The sequence below is a fragment of the Sus scrofa genome, chromosome 10 (genome assembly GCF_054392235.1).
Source record: "Sus scrofa isolate SSC_HxYL_T2T_F1_AM1 chromosome 10, Sscrofa_HxYL_maternal_Yorkshire_Landrace_v2.0, whole genome shotgun sequence".
NCBI lineage: Eukaryota > Metazoa > Chordata > Mammalia > Artiodactyla > Suidae > Sus > Sus scrofa.
Window position 1 is genome coordinate 92,126,914 of NC_139392.1, and position 26,024 is coordinate 92,152,937.

General features: G+C 45.3%; 1 protein-coding gene across 3 annotated transcripts in view; it reads right to left on the reverse strand.

Moving 5' to 3' along the window:
- Positions 1-3,018: 3,018 nt before the first annotated feature.
- Positions 3,019-26,024, reverse strand: part of NET1 (neuroepithelial cell transforming 1) — a 46,301-nt gene continuing 23,295 nt past the window's right edge. For 2 of the 3 annotated variants that reach the window (XM_084980568.1, XM_084980567.1), the window contains exons 4-12: positions 10,319-10,426; positions 9,726-9,893; positions 9,291-9,353; positions 8,583-8,679; positions 8,149-8,225; positions 6,932-7,189; positions 6,339-6,509; positions 5,242-5,428; positions 3,019-4,915 (exon numbers count right to left, since the gene is read on the reverse strand). In XM_084980568.1, the coding sequence (XP_084836694.1) occupies positions 4,503-4,915; positions 5,242-5,428; positions 6,339-6,509; positions 6,932-7,189; positions 8,149-8,225; positions 8,583-8,679; positions 9,291-9,353; positions 9,726-9,893; positions 10,319-10,426 (1,542 nt within the window). In that variant the 3' untranslated portion in view covers positions 3,019-4,502. Of the gene's footprint in view, positions 4,916-5,241; positions 5,429-6,338; positions 6,510-6,931; positions 7,190-8,148; positions 8,226-8,582; positions 8,680-9,290; positions 9,354-9,725; positions 9,894-10,318; positions 10,427-14,946; positions 15,165-26,024 lie in introns of those variants that run through there. The other variant, XM_003130825.7, reaches the window with a different exon arrangement.

The window sequence follows — 26,024 nt, forward strand, 5'->3', positions numbered from 1 at the left end:
GGCCTGGCACAGGTCTTTAACCTCAGCCTTGCCACAGCCGGCTCGCCGATTCTGGGATGTCTGGATGTCTTCAGATGCCCCAGCTGGTGCCGGGGGATCCCACTGGGTGCTCTGCACGGGGTGCAGGCCTGGCCTTGTGGACCCATCTCTGCCGGCCCCAGCCAGTGAAGGCGGGACAAAAGCCCCACTCCTGCCCCCGGCTGCAGCTACAGAGGAGCCCCAATTCCGTGGGAGGTTGTCTAAGTCTTTGAAGACAGCTAGTTAGCCTCACTTTCCACTGTACTCAGCAGAAAGTATAAACGTCACCAGAAACTGTTACGCTGCCTCCTCTCCTATGGGGCGGGTGGCGGTTGACCAGCAGGCCCTTGCTGGATGTTCTCGGGTCGGGCTGCGTGGAGCTGCTGCCCTGGGGCACCTGCCAACACGCCTGCTTTCTCACTGCCCCAGCTCAGTGTGGGGAACGTCTGAGCCTGAGGAAGAGGGAAGGCGGAGGGGGCAGATGATGACAGGGGGACACACAGGGGAGGAAAGGAGAGGGTGGAAAGGCCTGAACGGATGAATTCAGAATCCAGATCAGTCCAATCCTGGGGTCTAACTGTAACAGAGGACGTGACCGTTGAGTTTAGGCAAAAGGTTTGCGTATCTGTGAGGGGCAGAGAGCAAATCATCTGTGTTTGAGAAACATTCTGCCTTTATTTTGAAAAGTGAAGGTGGTGGGTACAGAGGAGGTTAAAAGTTTGAGGAGTTGGAAACTTACTAGAATCCTGGAATTCCATTAAGTTCTCTTTTAAACTTTTGCTTCTTTTCTTTTGGTCTCTTTTTTGTCTTTTTAGGGCCACACCTGTGGCACATGGAGGTTCCCAGGCTAGGGCGTGAACTGGAGCTGTAGCCGCCGGCCCACATCACAGCCACAGCAACACAGATCCAAGCCATGTCTTCACCCTACACCACAGCTCACGGCAACGCCAGATCCTTAATCCACTGAGCGAGGCCAGGGATCGAACCCCCATCCTCAAGAATACCAGTCGGATTCGTTAACCGCTGGGCCATGATGCGAACTCCAACTTTGGCTTTTTTAGTGAAAAATTTCAAGCCCACCTTCAACAAGACGTGCAGAGTATGATTTCTCATTCTCTCTCATCCTGCTTCAGCAGTTCTAACTTTACGGCCCATCTGGTTTCCTCTTTATCCCCAGCCATGCTCCTGCTCTGTCAATTTGGAGGAAATCTCAGACCTCAGACCATTTTATCTGTGACTGTTTCCGTCTGTGTCTCTAAAGGGACTGCGATCACGGCGCTACTGTGGGACATAAACCCTGCCAGTATCTGTGCGACTTTAAGTATCAGTCCCCCCTGGATGTTTCAGATTACCTTATTTAAAAGCAATTTGATTTTAGGATCCAAATAAATCCACACATTGCGATTGTTCATGTCTCTTGAGTCATATATCCCTCCACCTTTGACTTTTTTTTTTTTTTTTTTTGCTTTTTGCTTTTTCCAGGGCCACTCCTATGGCATACGGAGGTTCCCAGGCTAGGGGTCTAATCGGAGCTGTAGCTCTTAGCCTACACCACAGCAACTCGGGATCTGAGCCACGTCTGTGACTTACACCACAGCTCACGGCAACGCCGGATCCTTAATTCACTGAGCAAGGCCAACCTCGTGGTTCCTAGTCGGATTTGTTAACCACTGCGTCACGACGGGAACTCCTCCGTCTTTGTCTTTTTCAACTTTATTTTGTTGAAGAAACTGTCATTTCCCTTCATTTCCTCCAGATCCAACTCAGGCTGGTTTTCTTGGCGAGACTGCGTAAGTGGTGGGGGCACCCCCATTGGGGAGGGCACGCTGTGTATGGTTGTCTTTATTTTTTTTCTTTTTCGGCCCCCCTGCGGCATATGGAGCCAGGGATCAAGTGACCCAAGCCCAAGTCGTGACCCAGGCCACAGCCGCAGCAACGCCAGATCCTGAGCCCACCGTGCCCAGCCGGGGATTGAACCTGAATCCAAGCCCTCCCAAGACGCCACCAATCCCGCTGCGTCACAGTGGGAGCTCCTGGTGGTCTTTATTAGTGGCTGACGTCTAGATCCATCAGTGCGGGGGAGGGCTTACAAAACGGTGGCCTTCCTTCTTCACTGACTGGCTGGGCTCCTGCTATCCAGAAAGCCTTCCCTTCCTCAGCTCTGCAGCCCCCCCCCCCCCGCCCCGAGATGTGTTCGTGGGAAAGGGCACAATAAATGCTTGATGCCTTCTCAGTTTTCAAAGGAGTAAGCTGGCTTCCTAGAGAGTCCAAAGGGGATGTCAATGGTGGAGCTTGTCCTCGCAGCATCACTGGGAAGCGCTGGACCCCACGTCTCCCTGTCATCCTGGACGCTGCTCCCACGGCCTCAGAGCGCTCAGGCCCCACTGGGCCTGAGGAGCCGCCCACGGCCGCCAGGCCCTCAGACGTGCAGTTGGCTCTGGACTTGTTCAGGTCTTGTTTTTTCCCCTGAGTGAACCCAAGGAAGCCAGAGTCTTCAATAAAACACTTCGTGAAGGACAACATGTGAACTACCGCTCACTTCCACAACCTCAGACGCCCATCGAGGCAATTCGGGAAGAAACGATCTCGTAGCATCCCTGGAAATGACCAGAAGTCTTGCATTCTGATTTTTCAGGTGACAGCAGTAAGCTACACTCTTGACTGTGATTTTCCAGAGTTAGAAACTTGAGATACCCACATTAAAGTCTGAAATGAATCAAATTAGTCAGGATGCTTTGTGATTGGCTTGACTGCAATATCCAGAAAGTGGCCGGATGTTCAGCCGTCTTCAGTTCAACTGCTAATTCTGATTATCACATGTTCTAAATGGTTAATGAGAGTCACACATTTGACCTGCCCGACTCCTCTTCCTCTTCAACGAATTTCAAAGGTCGACTGCCGACGACACCCTCTGTGGAGCTTGCTGTCATCTCCTTTGCTGCACCAACACCCTGCCAGACACCCCCAAATACCCACCAGCCAAGAAACCTCTAAGGGTGATTACGTGTGTGACTTTTTTTTTTAATTGTATAATTCATTTATACAGAGAAATCATTTGGATTTAACTATTTACAGTCTTTTCCAATTTTCATTTCCACTGGCCAAATAGAGTTCACATAATAGTCACCATTTACTTGAACTGATCACCGTTACAAATCTGCCCTGACACAGGGCTTTCAGAGCTCCCCCGAAAGACGCTGGTCTCACTGGAACAGAAACATTTCAGAGTAGAAGACGCACTAGTCTCTTTTCCCTCTTATGCATAAATCTGCCCAAATTGATCTGCTATGGTCAAATTTTCAACATGCCGTTTTCTTTCCAACCCCATTATTTCCAAGTATTGTAAACCAAGGCAAATACAGTTCACTTCCCCCAAGCCTTCTACGACTTACTACAAACTCTCAAGTCTGGCTTTTATCATCTCCTTTCATAAATGTCTGACTCAACCAGACATTCTGCTTTAAGACAAGACTACTCTCTTTGTCCCTCTTTTTTTTTTTTTTTTTTAAAAAAAAACCTACTACCAGTCAGTTTCTTTCCGCCTGCTTTTTCAGACAACACGAACTTTCCATGAACGCGTTAAGGTGGTTTTCTTGCCGTAATCCAGAATACACCAAGTCATTTCACGTGTGCTCACCACCCCGCAATCCTACCCTTTAAAAAACTGCAATTTTCTGAATTGGCTCAAAAACAGTATGGCTTGGTTTCACTTGGTAAAGTTAATATGATGTAAAAAACACACACATGTATATACATACACACATACACACATTTTTAATCAAGGAAGAAAAATACTTTAGAGACATGCCAATTTGAAAAGGCATCAAAGTAAAAAAATAAAAGCAAATACTAAAAACTACTTTACAATAAAAAAAATTAAATAATCGGCAGGTTCAATCAATGAAAAATGAGGAATGTGCAGTGAAAAACAAACAAGAAAAAGCATTCCAGTTGGTAAAATGGAAAACCTATTAAGTTGTGTTCGTTTTCCAAGGAACTTATGTTTCAACGTAAATTCTGAAACACAAACATATATTTCCAAGTAGATCTTAGAGGCCAATGTTAAAATTTCAAATTCTGCATTCAGAATTTATCAAAGAAACACTGGTAAAATCCCAGTATTTGTAAAATTTTAGGCTTTGGCAAACATTGTAAATATCACAATTGGTATTAAAAAAATCATCATGAATACAGAATGAGGAGGAAATCCATTTTGTAAGCATTTCATCTGATTAAAAATACCAGGCTGCATGTTCTACATCTGAGAAAATATATTTTTTAAAAGACTGCAGTTTAACAGTAATCTGTATATGTACCTTTAGCTGCCATTAAAAAAAAAAAAAAAAAAAAAAAGAGGAACAACCACCAAAACCAACCAAAAACACAGAGCACGTGTCGACTGGTACTGAGTAACCCTGAAACATCGCAAGGGCGACTGTACAGCATAAATAGAGTCTCTCCCCAAACGCTTCCCGGGGTGTCCTTTACACCAGAGTCTCCTTCCGCTGGCCACCAACCTGGGCTCTGTCCCTGGCTTTTCGGAAGCCGGCCTGGGCTCGACGGGCTTTCCCGCCCTTCACGTCATCCGCCGTGGGCGCCGGGGGGCCGCCCCGGGGAGCTTCTCCGTCAACTTCGACCTGCGTCAGGCTGGCCGCCGTGGATGCCCGTCTCTGGGCCCTGGTGCCCCCGGCGGGAGCAGGAGGGTGGTTCTCCCCGTACTCCTCGTGCAGCTCTGGCACACCCCGCAGCTCCGAGGGACTGGCGGCCCGCCGGAAAGGGGCGATGGCGGCGCGGATGCAGCTGAACCACTGCTGCTTGTGGAACACGTCGTTGGCCTGGAGAGTGTGGGACTGGCCTGCAGAGGCGTCTTGGAAGCGAACGCGAAAGATGTTTTTGGCTAGAAAAATAGAAATTAAAAAAAGGAGATCAGACTTAAGAGAGCGTGTTCCAGAGAGAGGGGTCAGGCGATCTGAACGTGGCTGCTGGTATTTCCCCCACTCGCAGGTCCCTGAGGCGGAGACGGGAAAGGAGGCCCGACAGTGCTTAGTAGATACACGTGGTGGGGCTGGAGCAGCGGGCCTGACAGCTCGGGGAGCCTAACAGGGGGAGGACAGCAGAGCCCCTTTCCCCTTTAGTTTTTTGTGTGGGAACAGCCTTTTTAAAGGTTCAAACTGAAGTGGCTGGGTTGCGAGTTGGTCTAAACTGCTTTCCGCGGGCAGTTACCTTTATCGGAGGTGCCGAAAGCCCCTCGAAAGGACCCTCCCATCCTCACGTCCCCGTCCGGCAGGTCCTCCAGGACCAGCTCCTCCACCGGGATCGGCTGCCGGTAAACCTGGTAGGAGGGACGCTCGCTGCGAGTCACAGGCCGAGTCAAAACCAAGATGTCTTGAAACAGGAAAATGTAAAGTTTCTGGAGAAACGAGAAACGAACGCCTCCTAAACATGGAGCTTTGCGACTTTAAGCGATGAAAGCCGCCGCTGGAGTAACCTGACTTGATCCACCAACTTCCTCGCACTGATTTACTGCGATGTGCCTGACAAGGGACCTCATAAAGCCGTGAGGTGCACGCTGTGCGCGGTTGCCTCGGAGAGCCTTCTCATCACAGCCCACAGACCACTCTGGCATCCGCGTGTAACTTTAGACGCAGCAGCAGCTGAGCAAATGCTGCGCAGCACAAAGAGCTGCCTGTCGAGGGAAACGGGACAGGCAACACCAGGCTGGCTGGCACGGGCTTCTAACAGGGCCGGAATTTAAGAAGGGAAGCTGGTAAAACATTGAGGGTCTGGCCTGTCCCCACAAACGCAGGCTCTTATGGAACAACGAGGCCTCACGGTAGAAACTGGGGATGTCCGGTCTCAACTATTTCCAAAAAGAACCTCAGTTTGCAAAGTGGGCTACTGAAAAGCACCTAATGAAGGAAAAATACCTTTCTGAGCCTGTAGTTCATTCAAGCAGATGCCTTTGTAATTAAGATGTTAAAAGTAAGTTTTCTTTCATTCAATCTGCTGCAGAAATTTGTCTAGGCATGCTAAAAAAACACTTAAAATTTTTTTTTGAAGGCTCTGCTGCTCTGTATTAAACATTATAAAATAACTTATTTAGAAAGGAACCCCTACCCAAACGAGTTGATATATGCTTCAAAACTAAAAAATAACGTATTACGGTTTCTCCACTGAGACACTGAAGTCATTCCGTCATGAGACACCAGAGGTTTGCTTCATCAAAGCTGCTGCCTTGAAATCCAGCAACCTCACCTCCCGAGCGCGTTACAGACCCGCCTCGCGACGGCTCACGTCCCGTCCGTGCGCAGGGCACTCACGTGTCCGTTCTTGTTCTTCAGCTCCCCGTGGCAAAGCAAGACCTTGCTTGCTTCAATCCTGGGGTCCTTCTGCCTTTCGTCCAGGTACTCCAGCTTGTCAACGTAATACTGACACTCCGACTCTCCCTTCTTCAAGTTGATGTCAGAGAGGACTCCCTGTATGATCAGTATCTAAAATGCATCAAGAAAAATCAACAGAGCGTTTTCAGGGTGTTGGTTTATCCTGTTTTCCCACAGGACCGAAATGTCACATTAAAATTTTAAAGGGGGAAGGGACCCCAGAAATCAGGTAATTCAGTCAATCCCTCACTTTACAGCCTGGGCCAAACTGGGTGATTTGCCAAAGCCACACACCTAGGTAACGGAAAGGATCAGATCAGCGTCCAGGCGCTTGATTAAAGTCTAACACGAGCCGAGCTCCTCTTGGCCAGCGCACAGCGCAGCAACACACGGGACCCGGCAACAACCACAGAACCCGCTGTGCTGCCTCAACCACACGCAGAAGGCATGGGAATGTCCCTGCACACCTTGCTCAGACAAGACAAGCTGGCACTCAACGTGAGGGACGGAAGAGCCTCTGACTGGCCACTTACCGCCTCCTCCAGAAGCTGCTCATCAGGGTGGTCTTTGGGAGTGTGTCTAAGAATCTCCTTCAGCAGCAAAGGGTATTTGACGAGGCGGCTTCGAGGAATATCCAGGAAGCTCCACAGATCTAGTTTGCGGCTGAAGGGGGACTCCAGGCATCGCTGGAGGAAGTCTTGGACTCTGGGGTCCTGTTTCTTTTGATCGAGGAGGGCTTTGGCTGCCAGCTGGTTGCTGCAGTAGCCTCGGTAGGCGTTCAGGCCCGGCAGCTGAAGGGGAAGAGGAGAACAAAGGATCATCAGTTCCTGCTGCGATTTAGTCCATTCGTGAGACTGGACACAAACCACAAAACGCAGAGCATGCTTGAAAGCTCTAAGAAGCTGTGAGAATGTTCCTGCAGGTCCTGTGGAATCGCGCAGTCCTCTGGGCCGCCATCAGATGCCCTTCCCGCTTTCCCTCACTTGGCTAAATCCAGCCAAAGCCTCACGACTCCTAGTGCCCCAGGCTCCATCAGATGCTGGTCCTCTGCGTTCCCAGGACACCTGGGCCTCCTCTGTCTCCTTCCTCTCCCGCCCTGAGACTGCCTGTTTACTGACTGTTCTCGCCACACTATAAATGCCCCTCTTTCACCCGAGTCCCCAGCCATCCCTCCTAGAACAATGCCTGGCAGCTTGGCAGACGCTCCAAGACTCACTGAGAGAAGAAAACAGGTGATTAACGGTAGGTGATTCTGCCCAAGGAGGAACATATTCTTAAAACAAATGAAATAGCATCATTCGTGAAGAATTTTTTTAAAATGAGACTATAACTTCTATAACAGCTATGTAAATGTGTTCAGTTTTAATGCCTTATTTATCTCATTTTAGAATCCAGTTACTGAATGAAACCAATGTGATATTCATCACAAATGACATGTATGAGAGGTCCCGTTGTGGCGCAGCAGAAACGACTCCAACCAGGAACCGTGAAGTTGCAGGTTTGATCCCTGGCCTCGCTCCATGGGTTAAGGATCCAGCGTTGCCATGAGCTGTGGTGTAGGTCGCAGATGTGGCTCAGATCAGGTGTTGCTGTGGCTGTGGCGGAAGCCGGCAGCTGTAGCTCCGAATGGACCCCTAGCCTGGGACCCTCCGTGTGCCACAGGTGCAGCCCTAAAAAGCAAAAACAAAAACAAGTGACAGGTACGGCGCATCTGTATGAACCTCTCAGAAGTAGACAACTTGCTACATACCCAGTTTACAAGAATGTGACCAATGTGCTCCACTGTCCCACCAGGCTTGGTTGCTTCTCCTATTCTTGCCAACAAATCTGAAGGGTAAAAACCAAAAATATCAATACTACGTTTACCTAAAAAGTAGTTCAGGGAGGGCAAGATAGGCTAGAGGATTAAGAGGTTCAAACGACTGTGTATAATATAAACAAGCTACAGGACAGAGTGTACAGCACAAGGAATGCAGCCAGCATTTTATAATAACTTTAAATGGAGTATAATCTATAAAAGTATGAGTTACTATGCTGGACGCATGAGACTAAGATTGTAAATCAATTATACTCCAATAAAATGTAAAAATTTTTAAAAATCAGCACTAAATGAGAAGTTTGGATTTAAAATCACTTGTGCTACTCCTATTTAGTGGGTAACGCAGCTCTGGCGGCATTTCTCACCTTCGTGCAGAGGTATGTAAGCATCCAGATCACCAAATATATGCGTGAGCTCCTCCTCGGACATAATAGACAGCTTTAACATGGGGTCGTGGTAGGCCTGTCAGAGAGGAGACAGGTGTCATACAGAGATGGGGCAAGCAAAACACGACCAGAGGGGTCTACGTGAAGCAAGCACGACTGACTCCGTCAAAACAGCATGGATTCTGTTCTACACATAAACGAAATTAAGGTCTAAATTAATCTCAAGATGGACTCTCTTACAAATATTCACATTTGTCTAATAAACGTCCTCTACAAAAAGTATTCGACAGTAGGTATTTTCTACTTTTCAACGTCTAAAGGTAAGAAAGTCATCCTTTAGATTTTGTGAAATGCAATTCTTTTTGTTGTTGTTGTTGTTGTTGTTGTTATTGTTGCTATTTCTTGGGCCACTCCCGAGGCATATGGAGGTTCCCAGGCTAGGGGTTGAATCGGAGCTGTAGCCACTGGCCTACGCCAGAGCCACAGCAACTAGGGATCCGAGCCGCGTCTGCAACCTACACCACAGCTCACGGCAACGCCGGATCGTTAACCCACTGAGCAAGGGCAGGGAGCGAACCCGCAACCTCATGGTTCCTAGTCGGATTCGTTAACCACTGCGCCACGACGGGAACTCCCTGAAATGCAATTCTTATAAGCCATGGCACATGATAAAAGTTATATACTTGCCTTTCTTGCAAGCTTGAGATCCTCAATTAAATCCTGTTCACCTCGGGACATTTCATATATTGCCTAAGGGGAAAAAAATCCAGCAAACATTAACAGTCACTCCCTTGAGAAAGGAAAACCGTATACGATTGATATTTACCATTATCTAACGAAGATTCTGAACAGTGCTTTTTAAAGTGGCTCAGTCTAGCACTAGACTTCGGCACGCAATCTCGAGTGAGAGGATGCTGTGAGTTCTGTCACTGAACCCCATCGGGGTTGGCACATGCCGTGACCCCCACCCATCACAGGAGCTGCTCCACCGGGTCACGAATGACCACTCGAGCACAGACCCCATTAGGTCTGCAACTTGTCCGGCAAATATGTTTAAAATCCAAGGACTAGTTTTTGTTTCGCCCAAGCCCGTGAGCGGTCTTGCTAGGGAGGGCAGCGCACCTCCTGACGCTTGATTTCTCTGGTCGTTAAGGACTCCTTCATGCCCACGTCTAACATCTCGGACCACAGAGCACTGCTTCGCCTTTTGGCAGGCGTGGGCACTGTGGATCTGCTCGAAAACTTCTGGGCAGAAGCTGGGGATCTGCTGTCACCACGAAGGGTGAATGACTGAAAAGGAAAAAGAGAAAGAGGTGACCAAGAAAAAAGATTTGGCAGATACAGGAATTATTTCCTTTTTTTCCTTAAAAAAGTTAGACAAATTGAAAAAAAAGGTCCTGAGAATTTTTTAATGCTGGAAACAATCCTTTATCCAGGCTTCAATCTAGTATTCCAAAATATTTATCAACCAAAATTACTTTCTGGGAATAAAAACTATTCAAGACTGTGTTTTGGTATAAGATGCAAACTAATATGATGAGACGGTATGAACAACCGTTCTGGTAACAACATTCTTACCAGCACATCCCCCACCCCTCGACGTTTAAACACAACAGGACAGACCTGTTTGTACCTCGCACAGAAGACCGAGCTCTAGGCGTCTATGTATAAACACCTCCTCACTAATTACTCAGCCCTGGCCTTTCCCCTCTTACCTGTATTGTTTGACCAAAGCGCCTGACGGCTCCATTTCTTACAGGAGAGATTAAATTTGCCAAGGATGTGACCCGGGCTAGAGGTCGAACTCTTTTATTGCTTGGCTCCTGTGAAAACAAAAACAAATGGTACCAAATGTGTGTTTAGGTGTAATGATTTCAAACAAGTTTGGACAAAGTTAAGCCCTCTCAAAAACCAGATATTTGTACAGTATAAAATATAGACTCAATGAACTCTGAAAATGCATGTTGTTTTTCAGTGCTGACATACGAAGAACATTAATGAGTAACAGGGATTTATTAAAAAATAAGTGGCATAAGAAAGGCTAGTCAAATATCTAAACATCACTCTGAGAATGTAACAAATACTGTCATTAAACAGAAGAAAAACCAAAATTAAAGCAAATTAAGTTTTAAAATTCTATAGAAGTTTCTAGTTTACTATAGAAACTTAAGAAAGCCCAGCTTATTACTATGAAAAATTTCAAATACAGCACAATGAATCTCACGTACTTATCACTCAGCCTCAGCTACTTTGGGTATAACACTTTGTTTCATCTCTGCCCCTACTGAAATATTTTAAAGCAAGTGCCAAACATCCTATCATGTCACCCAAATACTTCGGAGTCAGCGAAGAGCTTTTAAATGGATGTGTCTGACACGGGAACGGGTCTGCTCTAAAGGCAGGGAGGTCTCTGTGATGGGAGGCACTCGAGCACAGGCAGGACCTGGTCAAGAGGCCACTCGGCCTCTGGAATCAGACGGACCGGGACCAGACCGTGGCTGGGGCTCTCGATGGGGAGCACCCCGGGTCTCCTGTTTTCTCATCTGTAAAATGGGGCCAATAGCTGAACCTCTCTTACAAAGGTGTTATGAAGATGAAGTACGTTTAAAGGGCTCCGGACGGTTCTTGGGACATATAGTTTCAGTTACTACTAACGTTCTTTCTTAGGAATATTTCTACTTATTAAGTAAATGTTGGGGTTTATAAATAATTAGATCATCTCTCTTACATTTAATGAATTAACTTCAAGGAAAAATATACACAAATTCAGAAGACAGTCACTGTTCCACACGTATTGCTCTTAAAAAATAATACTAGCGTAGTGAACACATCACTTATCATTCAAGGATCTCCAGCTTCACCAACTGCAGCCCTCTCCCTTGACTGCCAGGAAACCGGAGGCACACCATTCGGTGACTCACACAGCTACAGAGATAAAGGCCGATCACAAAGCAGGCCTCTCCTTCGGAAAGTCTCTGAGGCGTCAGTATGTGTTCGTATTGGGTGCCTTTGACAACTGTGGCATACTGGACAACGTAATTTTAATGAGAATGCAGAAGGAAATATAACAAAAAATTACATTAAAATCACCACTTACAAAGTACCACTTAAAAATGGCAGATGAAAAAAACTCTTTTCTAAAAATTCTTTGAGATGACCAAAGTCATAGAAAAGAGACGAGTGAAAGTAACCCCCTTAGAGTGACTGAGGGGTAAAGAGGCGGCGCTGAAGTCCTCTGCAAAGAAACGTAAATGGTTTGACTATTCAAAGAAGCAGCCAGACGGATGGCAGCGCCTAAAGGTACAGGCCACAGGCCACGGGAGGAGGGCGTGCGACCCGCCCAGGTGAGGAGACCTCCTAGACCCGAGGGTCCACCCAGGCCCTGAGGTCTGCAAGGGGTGGTGTGGACCGACCCTCCCCCGCCGGAGTCAGCCTCCAAAGTAAACTCTGAATAAAGCCACTAACGCGCACGTGTTCAGGGAAGCGAACCAGCGACCTTGGAGACGCGGGTAAAACGCGAGTGTGCAGGCCTCCCTCCCGCAGGCCCGCCTGCCAGACCCAAGGCGCGCGTGCCCGGGCAGCGCGAGGCATTCCTTTCCATTTAGTAAGGCCGGTACGAACATGCTTCCGCTTGGAGGGAGATAGAATTACCTCACAGAGTGCGATATGCCCACGTTAACCAGGGAGAAAGCAGCTGGCAGTTCTGTGCCACCGTCTGGAGAGAGCGGTTAATTCCTCTTCCCTGTTTGGAGCATAACCAGCCTGACTCCTGAGTAAGCCCTAACATATTTCACTTTGAACATCTTTAAAAAGGTGCTCTTCCCAGTGACTTTCAAAGGAAAACTTACTTTAGCTGGGAGGGAAGGAAGTGTTGAAATCCATTTTAGCACATAAATTCAAAGTAATGATCCAAAATTCTTATTTGTAGGATCACTACCACTACTCATTTCCTGGTAGCTCAAAATTGTGATACAACTAAATGTAAATACATCTGAAGCATCCTTCTGAAACGACACTCTCTTCAGGGTGGCAGGGTATTATGCTAAGCAGTGTTCGGTGTGAAGTCTGTTTCACAGGCCTTGGGAGCCCATCTATAATCTCACTTCTTCACAAAGGGTGTCAGCTCATCTCCTGCCGTCTGGGGGCGGAGGAGGACGGGGAGGAGGCCGGCGGCTCGGGCAAGGCCAGGGAGTGCTGAGTCAGGGACCCGCGGGCCGGGCGGGGAGGCCACCCCTGGACTCCTCCTCACACAGGCTTTCGGATGGGAAAGGACCGTCCCTGTGTGTGAAGAATGTTTGGCAGACACAGCACAAACTTTTAGCATGTATATTTCAAGATATGAAGAACTTTAATGATGAAATGGCAAGTGCGACTGAAATGTGAAGGCATGATTCCGGACGTGGCTAACTAACTTCAGGATAATTGCGTTACTTGAAACAAATATCATATGGCCAACATTTGTGGAAAAGTGATATGAACTAGGCATTCATGGGCCACCTGTAAGACAGGGACAAAAATTTGTCTCTCAATAGATTAGAATTTGGCGCACGCTGGCTACAACCAGAAGCAGTTTTTCTTTAGAGGTGGGTCTAGATGAGCCATTTTAGTTATCTTGGTTTGGGAATTAAGAACCTAAACATATTTTGAAGACCAAGTGTTTCGAGAAGTGGGGTCCACCTGCATCTGCCCTTCGGCAGACACAGGAGCAGGGACAGGGTTTGGAGGTGATGAAGGGGGGTAAGGGGCCTTCTACATTTTCGTCACCCCCAAATAAGGTGGACATAGGGTTTGGTTATGGAGACCGTAAACAGCATCATGGTGGCTACAAGAAGCTTCAAGAATGAGCACAGATAACTGAAACTGCGCTCCTCAAAAGAGAATCTGAAAATCGACGGGAAGAGAGAAAGAACACCAACAAGTTTACATGCTCAAGGAACTTTCTACTGAAGGCAACCTTTCACCAGGGCTAAGGTTCACTTAGACAGGGGAAAAAACCCCAACACCCTCTAATATAAATTCATGTTGTTTATTTAGGTTAGCTTTTAACCAGCCTATCTAGTTTAAACTAGTAGGCAATCACATGCATTGTTATAGGGAATCTGCCTTGAGACCAAATTTTTAATCAATCTATTTATTTTACTAATCTAGTTGCAGTCAGATTTCATACTTAAAAGATCTTGGGAAAATTCTATTGAGAACCCAGGTTTTTTGTAAAAAAGGTTTTTTCTCCTAATGTTGTCAAAAAAAGAAAAAGTCAAATTTAATTGTTTATTTAAGGCTGTGTTGCTAAAAACCCGGGAACACTCCTAGTGTTTTTAATCTTTGAAATAAAGGTATGCCAGAAGCATGGCCAGTGTCTGATACCAAACAAAAAGACTAATTCTTGATGGTGCAGAAAATGATCTGTTTTAGTATTTACACCCATGACCACTTCTGAGAAAACTGAAACACATACACAAAAGCCAAGGCCAAACACACACAAAAACAAAACCCAAGCCAAATCACACCAAATGAAAGCCTACCTTCTAAAGATGGCAGCTAGTTTAACGACCAAAAGGTGTGTGCGCGACGCAGGGCTCTACCAAGACGGAGGATACACTGCCCTTACCAAGCACCAAGACAGTGTACACCACCGACATCTACCGTGGTGCACTGCAGAAACAATGCCCAGAGAGTCCCGCATCGACAATCAGAAGTAAATAAAATGGCATAAACGCCACTTATTTTGGTAAAGGTTCATAAAGACTTTAAAAAAGTATAATGGCTTCAGGTACTTGAAGGAAGGAAGGCAGGAGTGTCTGAATAATGACTCACTGGCTTAAATACTTTAACATGGTTTTCTTTCTGAAGAACAAAAGTCTCACATGAGGAATTTATTAGATGTGGAAAGAAAATTAAAAGTGAACACCAGGTCGGAGGGCTTTTTGTTCGCTAGCATGCACTTGCAAGGGAGGGTTTCTTATTTTCCTCTTACTCCACAAGGCAGCTCCTAAGACTTAACAGGTAATACACATAAATGCAGCTCAAGCAAACAACCCACCCCCGCAACCCAAATAAACAGCTGTAATAAGCAACAGAAATCTAACCAAATTGAACAGCATATATATTTAAAATCTTTCCTCTGTGTAAAAGTTTGTGTACACTCAAGCTATGCTATGTATAAATTTAATCTGTAGCATAGTCCCGAAACACATTTCAAACCCGCCTGTAAATCGAGGTCATACACTGCAATATTCGGTACGATCCAAGGTTACGTTTAAAATTCTACTGTCATAGCGGGTCAAAGCCGTCCCGGTCCCAGGGACCTAGAGGGCACGCCTTCGGCTTTGCTCTGCAGCCTTACCTCTTGCTCCCGGAAGGACTGACTGTTAACATCCAGGACTCGTATAGTCCTCTTAATAGGCAGGAGACCCCCGACCTCGTCATGCGCCACCATGCTTCCCGTCCCCGGCAGCCCTCGGACTGAGCCCGCCGAGTCGGCCCTGCAGGACGCCCCCCGCTCCCGTGGGCGCTCAGCCGTCCCAGGCAGCCATTTGCCCGCCTCCCCGGCGGCGCGGCTTCTGCGGGCGGCCGAGGAGCCCGCAGCCCTCCAGGCTCCGTGGGCGGGGCCGGGCGCCGGCTCCGGGGGCGGCACCTGAGGCCACGTGACTGCTAACTGACAGCCCGGCACACCTAGGCCTCTGGCTGGCTCGCTGCGAGGGAGAGAGAAAGCTCTGAATCCAAGGGTTGGGAATTGGCAGGGTGAGCCCAGAGGGGAAGGGAAACTGGGTTAATGGGAGGCTTTTCCTGATGCAAAAAGCCTTTCCAGAGACCAGCCGATTGCTTATCGAGGTTGCTTGCCCTCCTTAGGACTTAGTTGCAGACAAGGATCCTTTTTCTATAAAACCTGAGTACCTAGAGAGTAGTTTAGTACGGACACCTTGACAACTTTAAGAAAATCGTAAGTCAGAGTTAAATAACGTATACACTAAAGAAAAGCCTAATTATCCAGGGACCTTGCTTTTATCTTACTTAAGTGCAAACATTTTCACAATTGTGAGATTATCCAAGCCTTTACAAACTGGTTCTCACCGTTCTCAAGACCAACAGAGTAAGCACAGTAGGCAGGCTTCAGTTCCCTCTCTTCCTAAAGTAAGTCTTCTGTGGGGCTATGGGCAGCAGTATAATTGAACTACCTCGAATTTTAAAGTTCAGTGTTTCTTACACTTACAGAATATAGATATTTCTTCTATATACGTAAAAAACATGATACCTGTGTAAGAGATTTTTTAATAAGAAATACATAAAAGATGATTTCTTCCCTAAAAATATATAACAGGTTGAAGAGTAAATACTACAGAATAATAGTGGTCAGAGACTATAAGGACAAATAATGTATAAAAAACAATTTACTGAAGTTTGCAGCACAGTGTTACTTCTTGCAGGAAGGACCAATGCTATCCTTCTATAAACACCAGTGTTTAGGATGCATTCAGGATGATATTAATAATCTGACTTTCTATTTTGCAATTTTTGAAAATCACAATAGCCAAGACATGGAAACAACCCTAAGGGTCCACTGACAGATGTATGGGTTCGGAAGATGTGGTATATATACACAATGGAATACTACTCAGCCACGAAAAAGAACAAAATAATGCCATTAGCAGCAGCATGGATGGAACTAGAGACTCCCATATTAAGTCAGAAAGACAAATACTATATGATATGATACCATATGATATGTGAAATCTAATAAATGGCACAATGAGCCTTTCCACAGAAAAAAAAATCATGGACATGGAGAACAGACTTGTGGTTGCCGAGGGGGAGGGGGAGGGAGTGGGATGGACTAGGAATTTGGGGTTAATAGATGCAAACTATTGCCTTTGGAATGGATAAGCAATGAGATCCTGCTCTCTGGCACTGGGAACTATATCTCGTCACTTATGATGGAGCATGATAATGTGAGAAAAAAGAATCTATACGTGTATGTGTAACTGGGTCACCATGCTGTACAGTAGAAAACTGACAGAACACTGTACACCGGCTATAATGGAAGAAAAAAATTAAAGAGAAATTTTTGAAAAAGTAATGGTGATTATACTTCATCTCTTCTTTATTACCAGGTCACACCTGGGCAAACGTGTGGTGCAGCTAGCCTTAAGAGTGGCTGTTTCTTGTAGACAGTTCTATTCTATATAGCATTAAAGTGGAAGTACCTTAGACATCACGGAATCTAGTGCCCTAATTTAACAGGTAAGAACATTGATCTGCCTGAGCCCTAGAGCTTACAAGAAGCCAGAAGTCTGGTTCAGTTAGTTTCAACAGTTAAAAAATAGTTGTGAGTAAGGCCAATACTTTACAGCTACTTAGTTTCATAGGGAATAAAGGACTGAGGCAGAGTAGCAGTTAGGTAAGAAGTTGCTAGGGTGTTCTCATGGGTCTCTCAAACTGTTTTTCTATTTAGTTCTGATACAGGTAAGGCCAAGGCCAGGAGGAGAAAGGGTATCTTTCACTTTTACTTCATTAAGGATCCAAGGGGCACAGGTAGAAAAATCTTACAAGCAGAAAGCCTACAGGAGCCAAGGAGGATCTAGTGGCTACAGTCCCAGAACAGAAATCCTAGCTCACCAAACCTAAAACCTTAGTTTCATTTTAGGTGTTCAGGTTTGTGGCCTAAATATAATTTAGACAACTGTAGACATTATTTGTAAAAGCAACAATGAACATGGGATGTTCAGTTAGCACTCTGAGAGAATCTTGACTCTAACATGCGCCATAAAATCTCAAGGCTGAAAAGGCCCCTTGTGATCATTGACTCATCCTCCCCAGTTTTCTTAGGAGGAAACTGGAGAGTGGTGACAAAGAAGAGGGAACTGTGACAGCTTATTCTGTGATGGGAGCTTTATGCATGTTGTTCAGCTAACTGTATCAAGTATGTATCAGTACCCTCGTTTTACAGATGGAAGAAATCAGGACTCAGAAAGTTTAAGAAGCTGCATGTTCATCACCTGGACAGGTGTGACTCCGGTCTGCTCGCTCAAGTGCTGCTGCAACATCCCTTCTGCATGAGACGGCCAATGGAGCAGCTGCAGCACAGGTTTGTAAGGCTTAGTGCTCAGTCCACACCACGTAGGTCTCTTGATCCTATTAGTTGCTTTGGCTGTGGTGTAGGCTTCAGCTGTAGCTCTGATTTGACCCTTAGCCAGGGAACTGCTGTATGTCACAGGTGTGGCCATTAAAGAATAAAAAAGCAGCTTTGTTAGAAGTTTGTATGAAGTTTTTGGTAAAATTATTGGTTTCCAAAAACCGGGTTTAGTTATAGCCTATATTCTTCTGTTTATATGGAGCTTTCAATGTTTTCTTTCCTAAAATATGAGTAAGGTAAAGAGAAAGGTAAGTTTCCCTTCTCTATAGAAAAAAGAATTACTTACTGTTTTTTCTCCTTTTAATGTGATAATTAGAATTCCGGAATTTAGAAGTAAATTAGAGATGAAGAATAATCATTACTTTTTTTGGATTTAGATATTGTTTTTTAAAAATTTTTGTCTGGAACAATAACAAGCAATTGGAAATTAGAAAGAGAAAAAAAAAATCTAAGCTCTCTGCTGCCCTCTACAAAGGATATTGGGAAAGGCAGGCAATTGACAACCTGCTTTTTTTCAACTTCATAATTATGTTTGCAAGGACCTTATATAGATGACAGCAAAAAAATGTTATCTTTAGCCATTGTGTAGCTCTCATGTTTTATATTAATTATGCATTTTATTTTTTTTTTCATTTTATAGCCACACCTGCAGCATATGGAAGATCCCAGGCTAGGGGTCAAATTGGAGCTGCAGCTCGGGCCTATGCCACAGACAGACCAAATCCCAGCTGTCTCTGTGACCTATTGTGCAGCTCATGGCAACATCCTTAATCCACTGAGTGAGGCCAGGGATTGAACCCGAATCCTAGTGGATAATAGTTGGGTTCTTAACCCACTGAGCCATGACACAAACTCCAAACATCTATTTTAAAATCATACAAGTGTATAAAAAAGATTCCACAGTTCACAAGAAATATTTTAAGGACTTTTTTAAACATTAAAAAACTATGTTTCACCTAAAAACTCTATAGAATTAAAAAAATCTATGGAGTTCAAGATAAGGAATAACTACTTTGTATTTCACTAAAAATAGTTTAGTTAAAATTAGAGTTTCAAATCTTACTAAAAAAGGAAACACTGATAGAAGTATTAGTAAAATGGTTCTGAGGAACCAGAGTTTTCCAAAACATCTAGTAATGAGTTAAAAACACCACCAAAAAAGGCAGTCACATTTGGAGATGAGTATGAAAGAAGTTAGTAATAAAGTTAAATGTGGATTTGAGTTTTTTAAAAAAATCACTTGGATTAAAATGTGAGTACGTCCAAGGCTTACTAAGAATTTATTTTGGGAAAAGATCAACTCCGATCAGTTAAACAGTATTAGAAAGACTATGAACAGAATTGCTGACAGACTAAGAAGTTTGGTACTAGCAAAACCATGATTCTTCTTACAATGGTAAAACAAGGAGCAAATAAAATTGGGTATTTGTGCTGGTTAGTCAAGACTTTTTCTCTCAAACACACATGGGAACAATTTCCGGTGTCCTGTAAGATCACCTGTGTTTATGCAGAGTGTTCAGTGGGATTTTCCCCACTTTTTCCTTTTGCTGCGGCAACCACCTCTGAGCCAGCACTTGCCTTGGCTGCACTAGGCGTCTTCTGCTCCCCACCCTGGACGCCTCAGATGCCAGAGTGTACCTGGAAGAATGGGATACCCACTGACCCTCGGAGAGCATAGGCACTGGTGGACAAAAGCTCCTGCCTCAGTCCCTTGGGGAGACACTTCTGTGTTGTATGTCAGATGTTTCTTTAGAAGGTCCCATAATTAGACACTTGCATTAGCTGCCCCCTTGCTCCACCTCAATTACCTCACGTCTCAGGCTCTGATTTCTGGAGGGAACACTGGCTGAGATACTGACTGACACTGAGCCTGGCCTAGAGATTAGAAGACACACAGTCTGGGATTCTGGAACTGGTCACTCATTGATAAGATGGTGATAAGGACCCAGCTATGGAGTTGGAACAGACGCAGCAGTGAAGCGATGGCTTCTGCAGTGGTGGTGGCAAATGAACAACAAAGGGGGCCACAGTATGGACGGCCTGGCTTTTGTTAATTGCTTTAAAAGCCTGAAAAAGCAGCTGGTAACCTTCGTGATGTTCTCAGAGTCATTACAGAGGGAAGGGCAAGTGGGAGCCTGAAGTCGCACCCCCTACTCCTGGGCCAAGGTAATAAACCGAAGAATGCTGCCCACGGAGAAACCGCTGGCATATCTGACCCAGCCTGAGGTATCCACGGCTAGGCAAGGATGCTGTGTGATGTCTCTGGCAAGGCCAGGAGGAGAAATGCAATGCAGATTCCCAGGGTTCTGCAGTCAGGCCTGCTTCCCATGAAGGAAACCACTTGCTGTTTGAACAGCAGCTCTAGTAAAGACTGAGGACCTGCCCCGGGTACGTCACGTGACTCATGCAGTTAGAGTTGCCCCAAATGAACACGGGGGAGAGTCTACTGAGTCCCAGGATTGGGCAGGCACAGTGGCAACCTATCATACAGTGGAAATGGCCCGTTTGGAAGCAGCCTGAGTAGGACCAAAGGGCACGAGGAAATTACTGAGCGGCCAGCCCAGTGCCCTGATGCCTCCTCCTCAGCTCCTCGTTTGGTGCTGGAGGTGGGTCTCCATAATCAGCTGAGAGGGGAGAACACAGCCCTTGTTTGCGGGTGGATTGGCTTCACCTGCTGTCATGAGGCATCGTCTAAGGACGGTCCTGAGGAGCGCAGCAAAGGGAACTATTTCCAGTGAGTAGAGCTGTGAGCAGCACTCCTGATGTTCACTGGACAGAGAGGCAGAAAGGGCACGAGGTACAGATACATACCGGCCCTGAGAGGCGGTGGATGGTTTGGCTGATTGGTCAGGGACTTGGAAGGAGCAAAAGCGGAACGGTTGAGACAAAACATTTTGGAGAAGAGGCTCGGCTGGGCCTAGGGCGTGTGCAGAGTGGGAGGGTCTGTCTTAGGTTAATGCTCATCCAGAGAACAAGGTACTGGTAGAGGAGGCAGCAGGTAGACAGCAGGATCTATCCTGTGCGTCTCAGCAGGTTTCTCCCTGAGGCCACCCCTGCGAATAAGAAAAGGCCTGAGAAATAAAGTTGTCGGTCCCTGGGGGCCTGTAGTTTTCATGGAAAGAGATCATTCTCTCTTCTCCCCAAGGCTTCCTTCCTCTAGGGACCCTCAAAAGCAGAGAGGGCCAGTATGGCACTGATTCCACATGGGTTTCTGGTCCCTCCAGTACGAGGGACAGAGAAGAGACTGGGGATGGGTCTTGCTGGGATGGCTGCACCAGGGCAGGCAAAGAAGAGCACACACCGGAAGGGCTGTTGGTGTCCGTCTTCCTAGAGGTCCTCTGAAAGTCGTGGCTTCTTCCTGCAAGAGACTACCAGTACCTGGAGGACTTTGCCAGGGTGGATCCCTTAGTAGCAGGGAGCCGTCACTCATTCTCACTGAGCTCACAGAGGGAAATTTAGGACCGACGTTGGAGTCAGCAATGAAGAGGACTGTAATCTCATCTGGTAAGGTAAAGAGACTATTATATTTAATGTCCTTTCTCCCTGCCTGACATCCTGGAGGAGCCTGGGTCTCAGGGAGGTGAGGCAAGGTATTCAAAGAGTAGGATACACATTCCCCTCAGTCGCAGACCGTCTATGCCCCCAACAGGATGTAAGCCTCACGAAGGGCAAAGACTTTGTTTTGCTCTGTGGCTGGCGCATAGTGGGAACTCCATAATACAGAAATGGATGAGTGAACAAATGAATGAATGAAGACTGAATGTGCTGGCGAGCGGAGAAGAGCTATGATCAAGTTTGAGAACAAAATTTTATCATTAAATCCCCAAAACAGAGGCTTAGAATGGTTATATAATTTACACACTCATACAACTAGTAACACACAAAAACTCCAAAAGTTGAGTTTATAACTTCTAAACAATCTTCACCTGCTGTAGCATAATTTCATTTGATTTATGACTTATTTTATATTGGTTAACAGAGAAAACAAGAGATGTCGAAAGAAACAATTAATATCTCCAGAAAACTAATGGAGGAAAATATATTAAAGGAAAAAAAGACCTTTTGTCTTTTTAGGGCCACACTTGAGGCATATGTCAGGCTAGGAGCCAAACTGGAGCTACAACTGCTGGCCTACACCACAGCCACAGCCACCGCCAGATCTGAGCCCCATCTGTGACCTACACCACAGTTCACAGCAACGCTGGATCTATAACTTAACTGAGTGAGGCCAGAGATCAAACCCGCATCCTCACGGATATGAGTTGGGTTCATTTCTGCTGAGCTACGACAGAAACTCCAAAAAAAAAGTCTATTATAAAAAGCAAACAAACAGGAGTTCCTGTCGTGGCGCAGTGGTTAGCGATTCCGACTAGGAACCATGGGGTTGTGGGGTTGATCCCTGGCCTTGCTCAGTGGGTTAACAATCCGGCGTTGCTGTGAGCTGTGGTGTAGGCCAGCGGCTACAGCTCCGATTAGACCCCTAGCCTGGGAACCTCCATATGCCGCGGATACGGCCCGGTAAAGACAAAAGACACACACACACACACACACACACACACACACACACACACACACACACACACACACACAAATTATGGTGAAATATACATAAGATTTAACAGTGTAGCCATTTTTAAGGGTACGGTAGGTTCAGAGGCATTTGCACTCCTGTTGTTGGGCAGGCACCACTGCCATCCGCCTCTAGAACTTTTGAAATTCTGTCCTCACTAAACAATAACTCCCCGTTCCCCCTCTGACCAGCCCCTAGTAATCACTACTCGACCTTTCCTTTCAATTAATTTGACAATTTTAGGTACGTCGGATAGGCAATACACATTTGTCCTGTCGTGCGTTACTTTTACAGCAGAAACGCAGACGAGTATTTAGATGCACACTGCAGTCTAGGAATGATTAGGCTTAAGGACGGACAGCTCTGGATCAATGGCTTTTCAGAGCATCATCAGGAATAACTGTTTTGTATTTAATTTTTATATTTTTGGTGAAAAAGAACGGTGTTGTTATATCTTTGGTTTCTTTTAACTTTCATCACCTGTACTAGCAGTTGGCTTTATTTTCTGGGCCGTGTCACAGAGAAACAGTGTGTCCTCTTTTCCAGGGCAAGCAGTAGAGACCACAAGGGATGTGGACACGCGAGACGAAGGGCGGGGAGGTGGCCTTACTCATGAGGCACCAGCTTCGGCACGCCAGTTACCTTCAAACTCTTCAAATCTGCGCCTCAGGAAAATGACCACTTACCTGTCATTGTCACTGAGGAATAAAATACATAATTTATTATCATGTTTAACCTCAATCTGCAGAATATAGCAATACTCAAAATGTAACACTAGAAATTAGATTGCTAGACTGAACATTCAGAAAAACAACCAACCATTCACATATTTTAACACTTTTCCTTTGAGGTATTTTGGTTTGTTTTCTGGTCATTGACTATCAGCCTTAAAGAACTTCAGTCGTAGAAATGTGACTCAGTATCACTCATCCCAGTGCTTGCTCACGTTAACACACAACTCTTCCCAGCAGGGGAAAAAGGCAAGGTGATGGCTGCTAAGAAACAGCTGAGAAATACCTTTGGAAACAAATCCTGTGTTCTTTTTAAAATGCATAAATGTACACATGTCACAGTGGTAAGGCAATCTGATAACAGACAGTGCTGAAATTTTCCTTAGAGACAAGTTTGGCAGGCAATCCCAGCTTCAAGACAAATAGCCAATGCTCCATCCCATGAGTACTCCAATTAACATTAGTATTAAATTCTTCATTGAAGATCCTAAGTCAAAATACATAACATAGTGCTTATGTCACTTGCTTACTTAAGTCCGAGGTCTTATTTCATTTATTTGACCTTTATTACTTCATCTGTTCATTCATCAGATATTTACTGAACACCTATTAAGTGTCAGGCTATGTGGCCAGGAGCTTGAAATACAGAGGTAAACAGAGTGACTTCCAGCAGCGGGCATCAAATGACCACACAAACTGATTATATTTAGCTTATTACATAATAATAGTTGTACTTAGATGAAAGTCCATTAAGAAAACAGGGGGTGAGGAGTTGGCAGAGTATCTGTTTTTGGGAGAAAGCATAACTTTAAGAATGTCAGGGTTAGTGGTTTTCGACCCTGGCTATAGGCAAGAATCATCAGGGCATCTTTCTTTTTTTTTTTTTGGCCCCCCTGTGGCATATGGAGTTCCAAGGCCTGGGATCAGATCTGAGCCAGAGCTGTGATGTAGGCTGCAGCTGTGGCAGTGCTGGATCCTAACACACTGACAGGGACTGAACCTGCATCCCAGTGCTCCCAGGACACTGTGATCCCGTCTCACCACGGTGGGAACTCCTCGTCTGGACATCTCAACGAACCAACAACAAAACCCTGTCTGGGTTGGTTTTCCCCAGTTCACGTTTGCTTTCATAAAAACCCAACTCCAAATCAAGACCTTTGAAATATTTTTTTTACTCCCATCCCTCCTTCTAATACCAACTGGTACTTCTGCACAGTCTATTGTAATCTACACAGGTATGATTCTGTCAAAGGTTCTTGTTTCGTTTGTATATAGTCTTATTTCTAAGGTCTAGTATAGTACTTGGAATATTATGGAATGTTTGTGGAATTAAAAATAAAAGAATAAAGGAAAGAATTTAGACCAGACCTCTGTGAAGTTTTGAGTATACAAAGATGATACTCAGTAAACCACTATTTCAGAGTCATTCTTTCCTTATCATAGTTGTATATAAATCCTTAGCTGAGTGTCATTGCATTATTCTCTTTGCAGTCGGGCATGTGTTTAATGGAACCAAAGTTTTATAAGGATTTCCTTCTTGAATAGAATTCTTTGATTTAAGGAAATTAACAATAGGACATGACTAGTGCCCTAAAACATACTGAATTTTGAAGGACAATAGAAGTCTATCTTAGGCTAGGTGATGAATATTAATTAAGAATATATTATCAACCCTAAAAATTGTAGTAATTCAAATAATTCCAGGAAATTAAATGTCAATAAACATTGCTAAAATTACATTAGGTTTAGAAGAAAGCTAAATGTGCCCTTCACCACAAATTGGGAACAAAATAACATGAGGCAGAATTCTGGAAGTAAGGCAATGGCATAGTTTACAACCGCTTCAAATCCTTCCATAAAAATGCAGAGAACAGGACAGCAAAGCCCCAACCCAGAGTCAATATGCACAGCACTCTGGACTAAGGTACACATCTCCACGAATCCAAAAACTCAGTTAATATGGATAAACTACCAATAACCATAAGCCCTCTATGACACTGGAAGAGAATGCAGAGAAAAGTAACAAAAGATCTGAGAAGAGAAGAATCCCCAGATCTATCAGCAGCACCTCCCTGCGGAGTGAGGCAGGTCACTGTGAGAAGAGCAGGGAAACTGGGGAGGACTTTCCGTACTCAGGGATGACCCGAAGGGGTTGTGACGGGAACACCTGAGCCTTAGGGACTTTCAAAGCTCATCCCCAGCACAAAGCTCAACTCAATGGACCGAGCTCTGGGAACAGATTTCAAGTAGAGTAGAGGTGACAGATGCAAAGGAAACAGAAGATTTGGGTAAAAGCTGAGGAGGAAAACAGGTCCTGGGGAACTCATCAAATCGATTTACATTTATCATTTCTTAAAGGCAACAGAAGAGGGCATTTCAGAGTCATGAAACTCTGAAAAGCTCTCCTGACTCATTCCTCCTTTCTAAAACTATTTTCACATAACAATGACCAACAGAAGAAATCACAGTCAAATCCAATACAAAGTTTTCATAAGAAAAAAAAAGTATAAGGGAAAAAAACAACATCCCTACAAAAAATAAAAGCATGGTGGAAAAAAATGCTCACAAAACCCGTAATATTCCAAAGTCAGCTGTAAAGGAACATCAGTCAGAATTAGAAAGGTGATAAAATTAAGGAAAGAATTAGAAATAAAATATACAAAGACTGAAACCAGACAAAAAGGATGCCCGAATACCTTTTACTTAATCTTATTTTAAAGCTTTTCTTTTTTTTTTTGGTCTTTTTTGTCTTTTCAGGGCTGTACCCACGGCATATGGAGGTTCCCAGGCTAAGTGACAAATCGGGAAGCAGAGCTGTAGCCGCCGGCCTATGCCACAGCCACATGGGATCTGAGCCATGTCTGCGACCTCCACCACAGCTCAAGGCAACGCCGGATCATTAACCCACTGAGCAAGGCCAGGGATCAAACCCGCATCCTCATGGTTGCTTGTCGGGTTCATTAACCACTGAGCCACAGTGGGACCTCCAA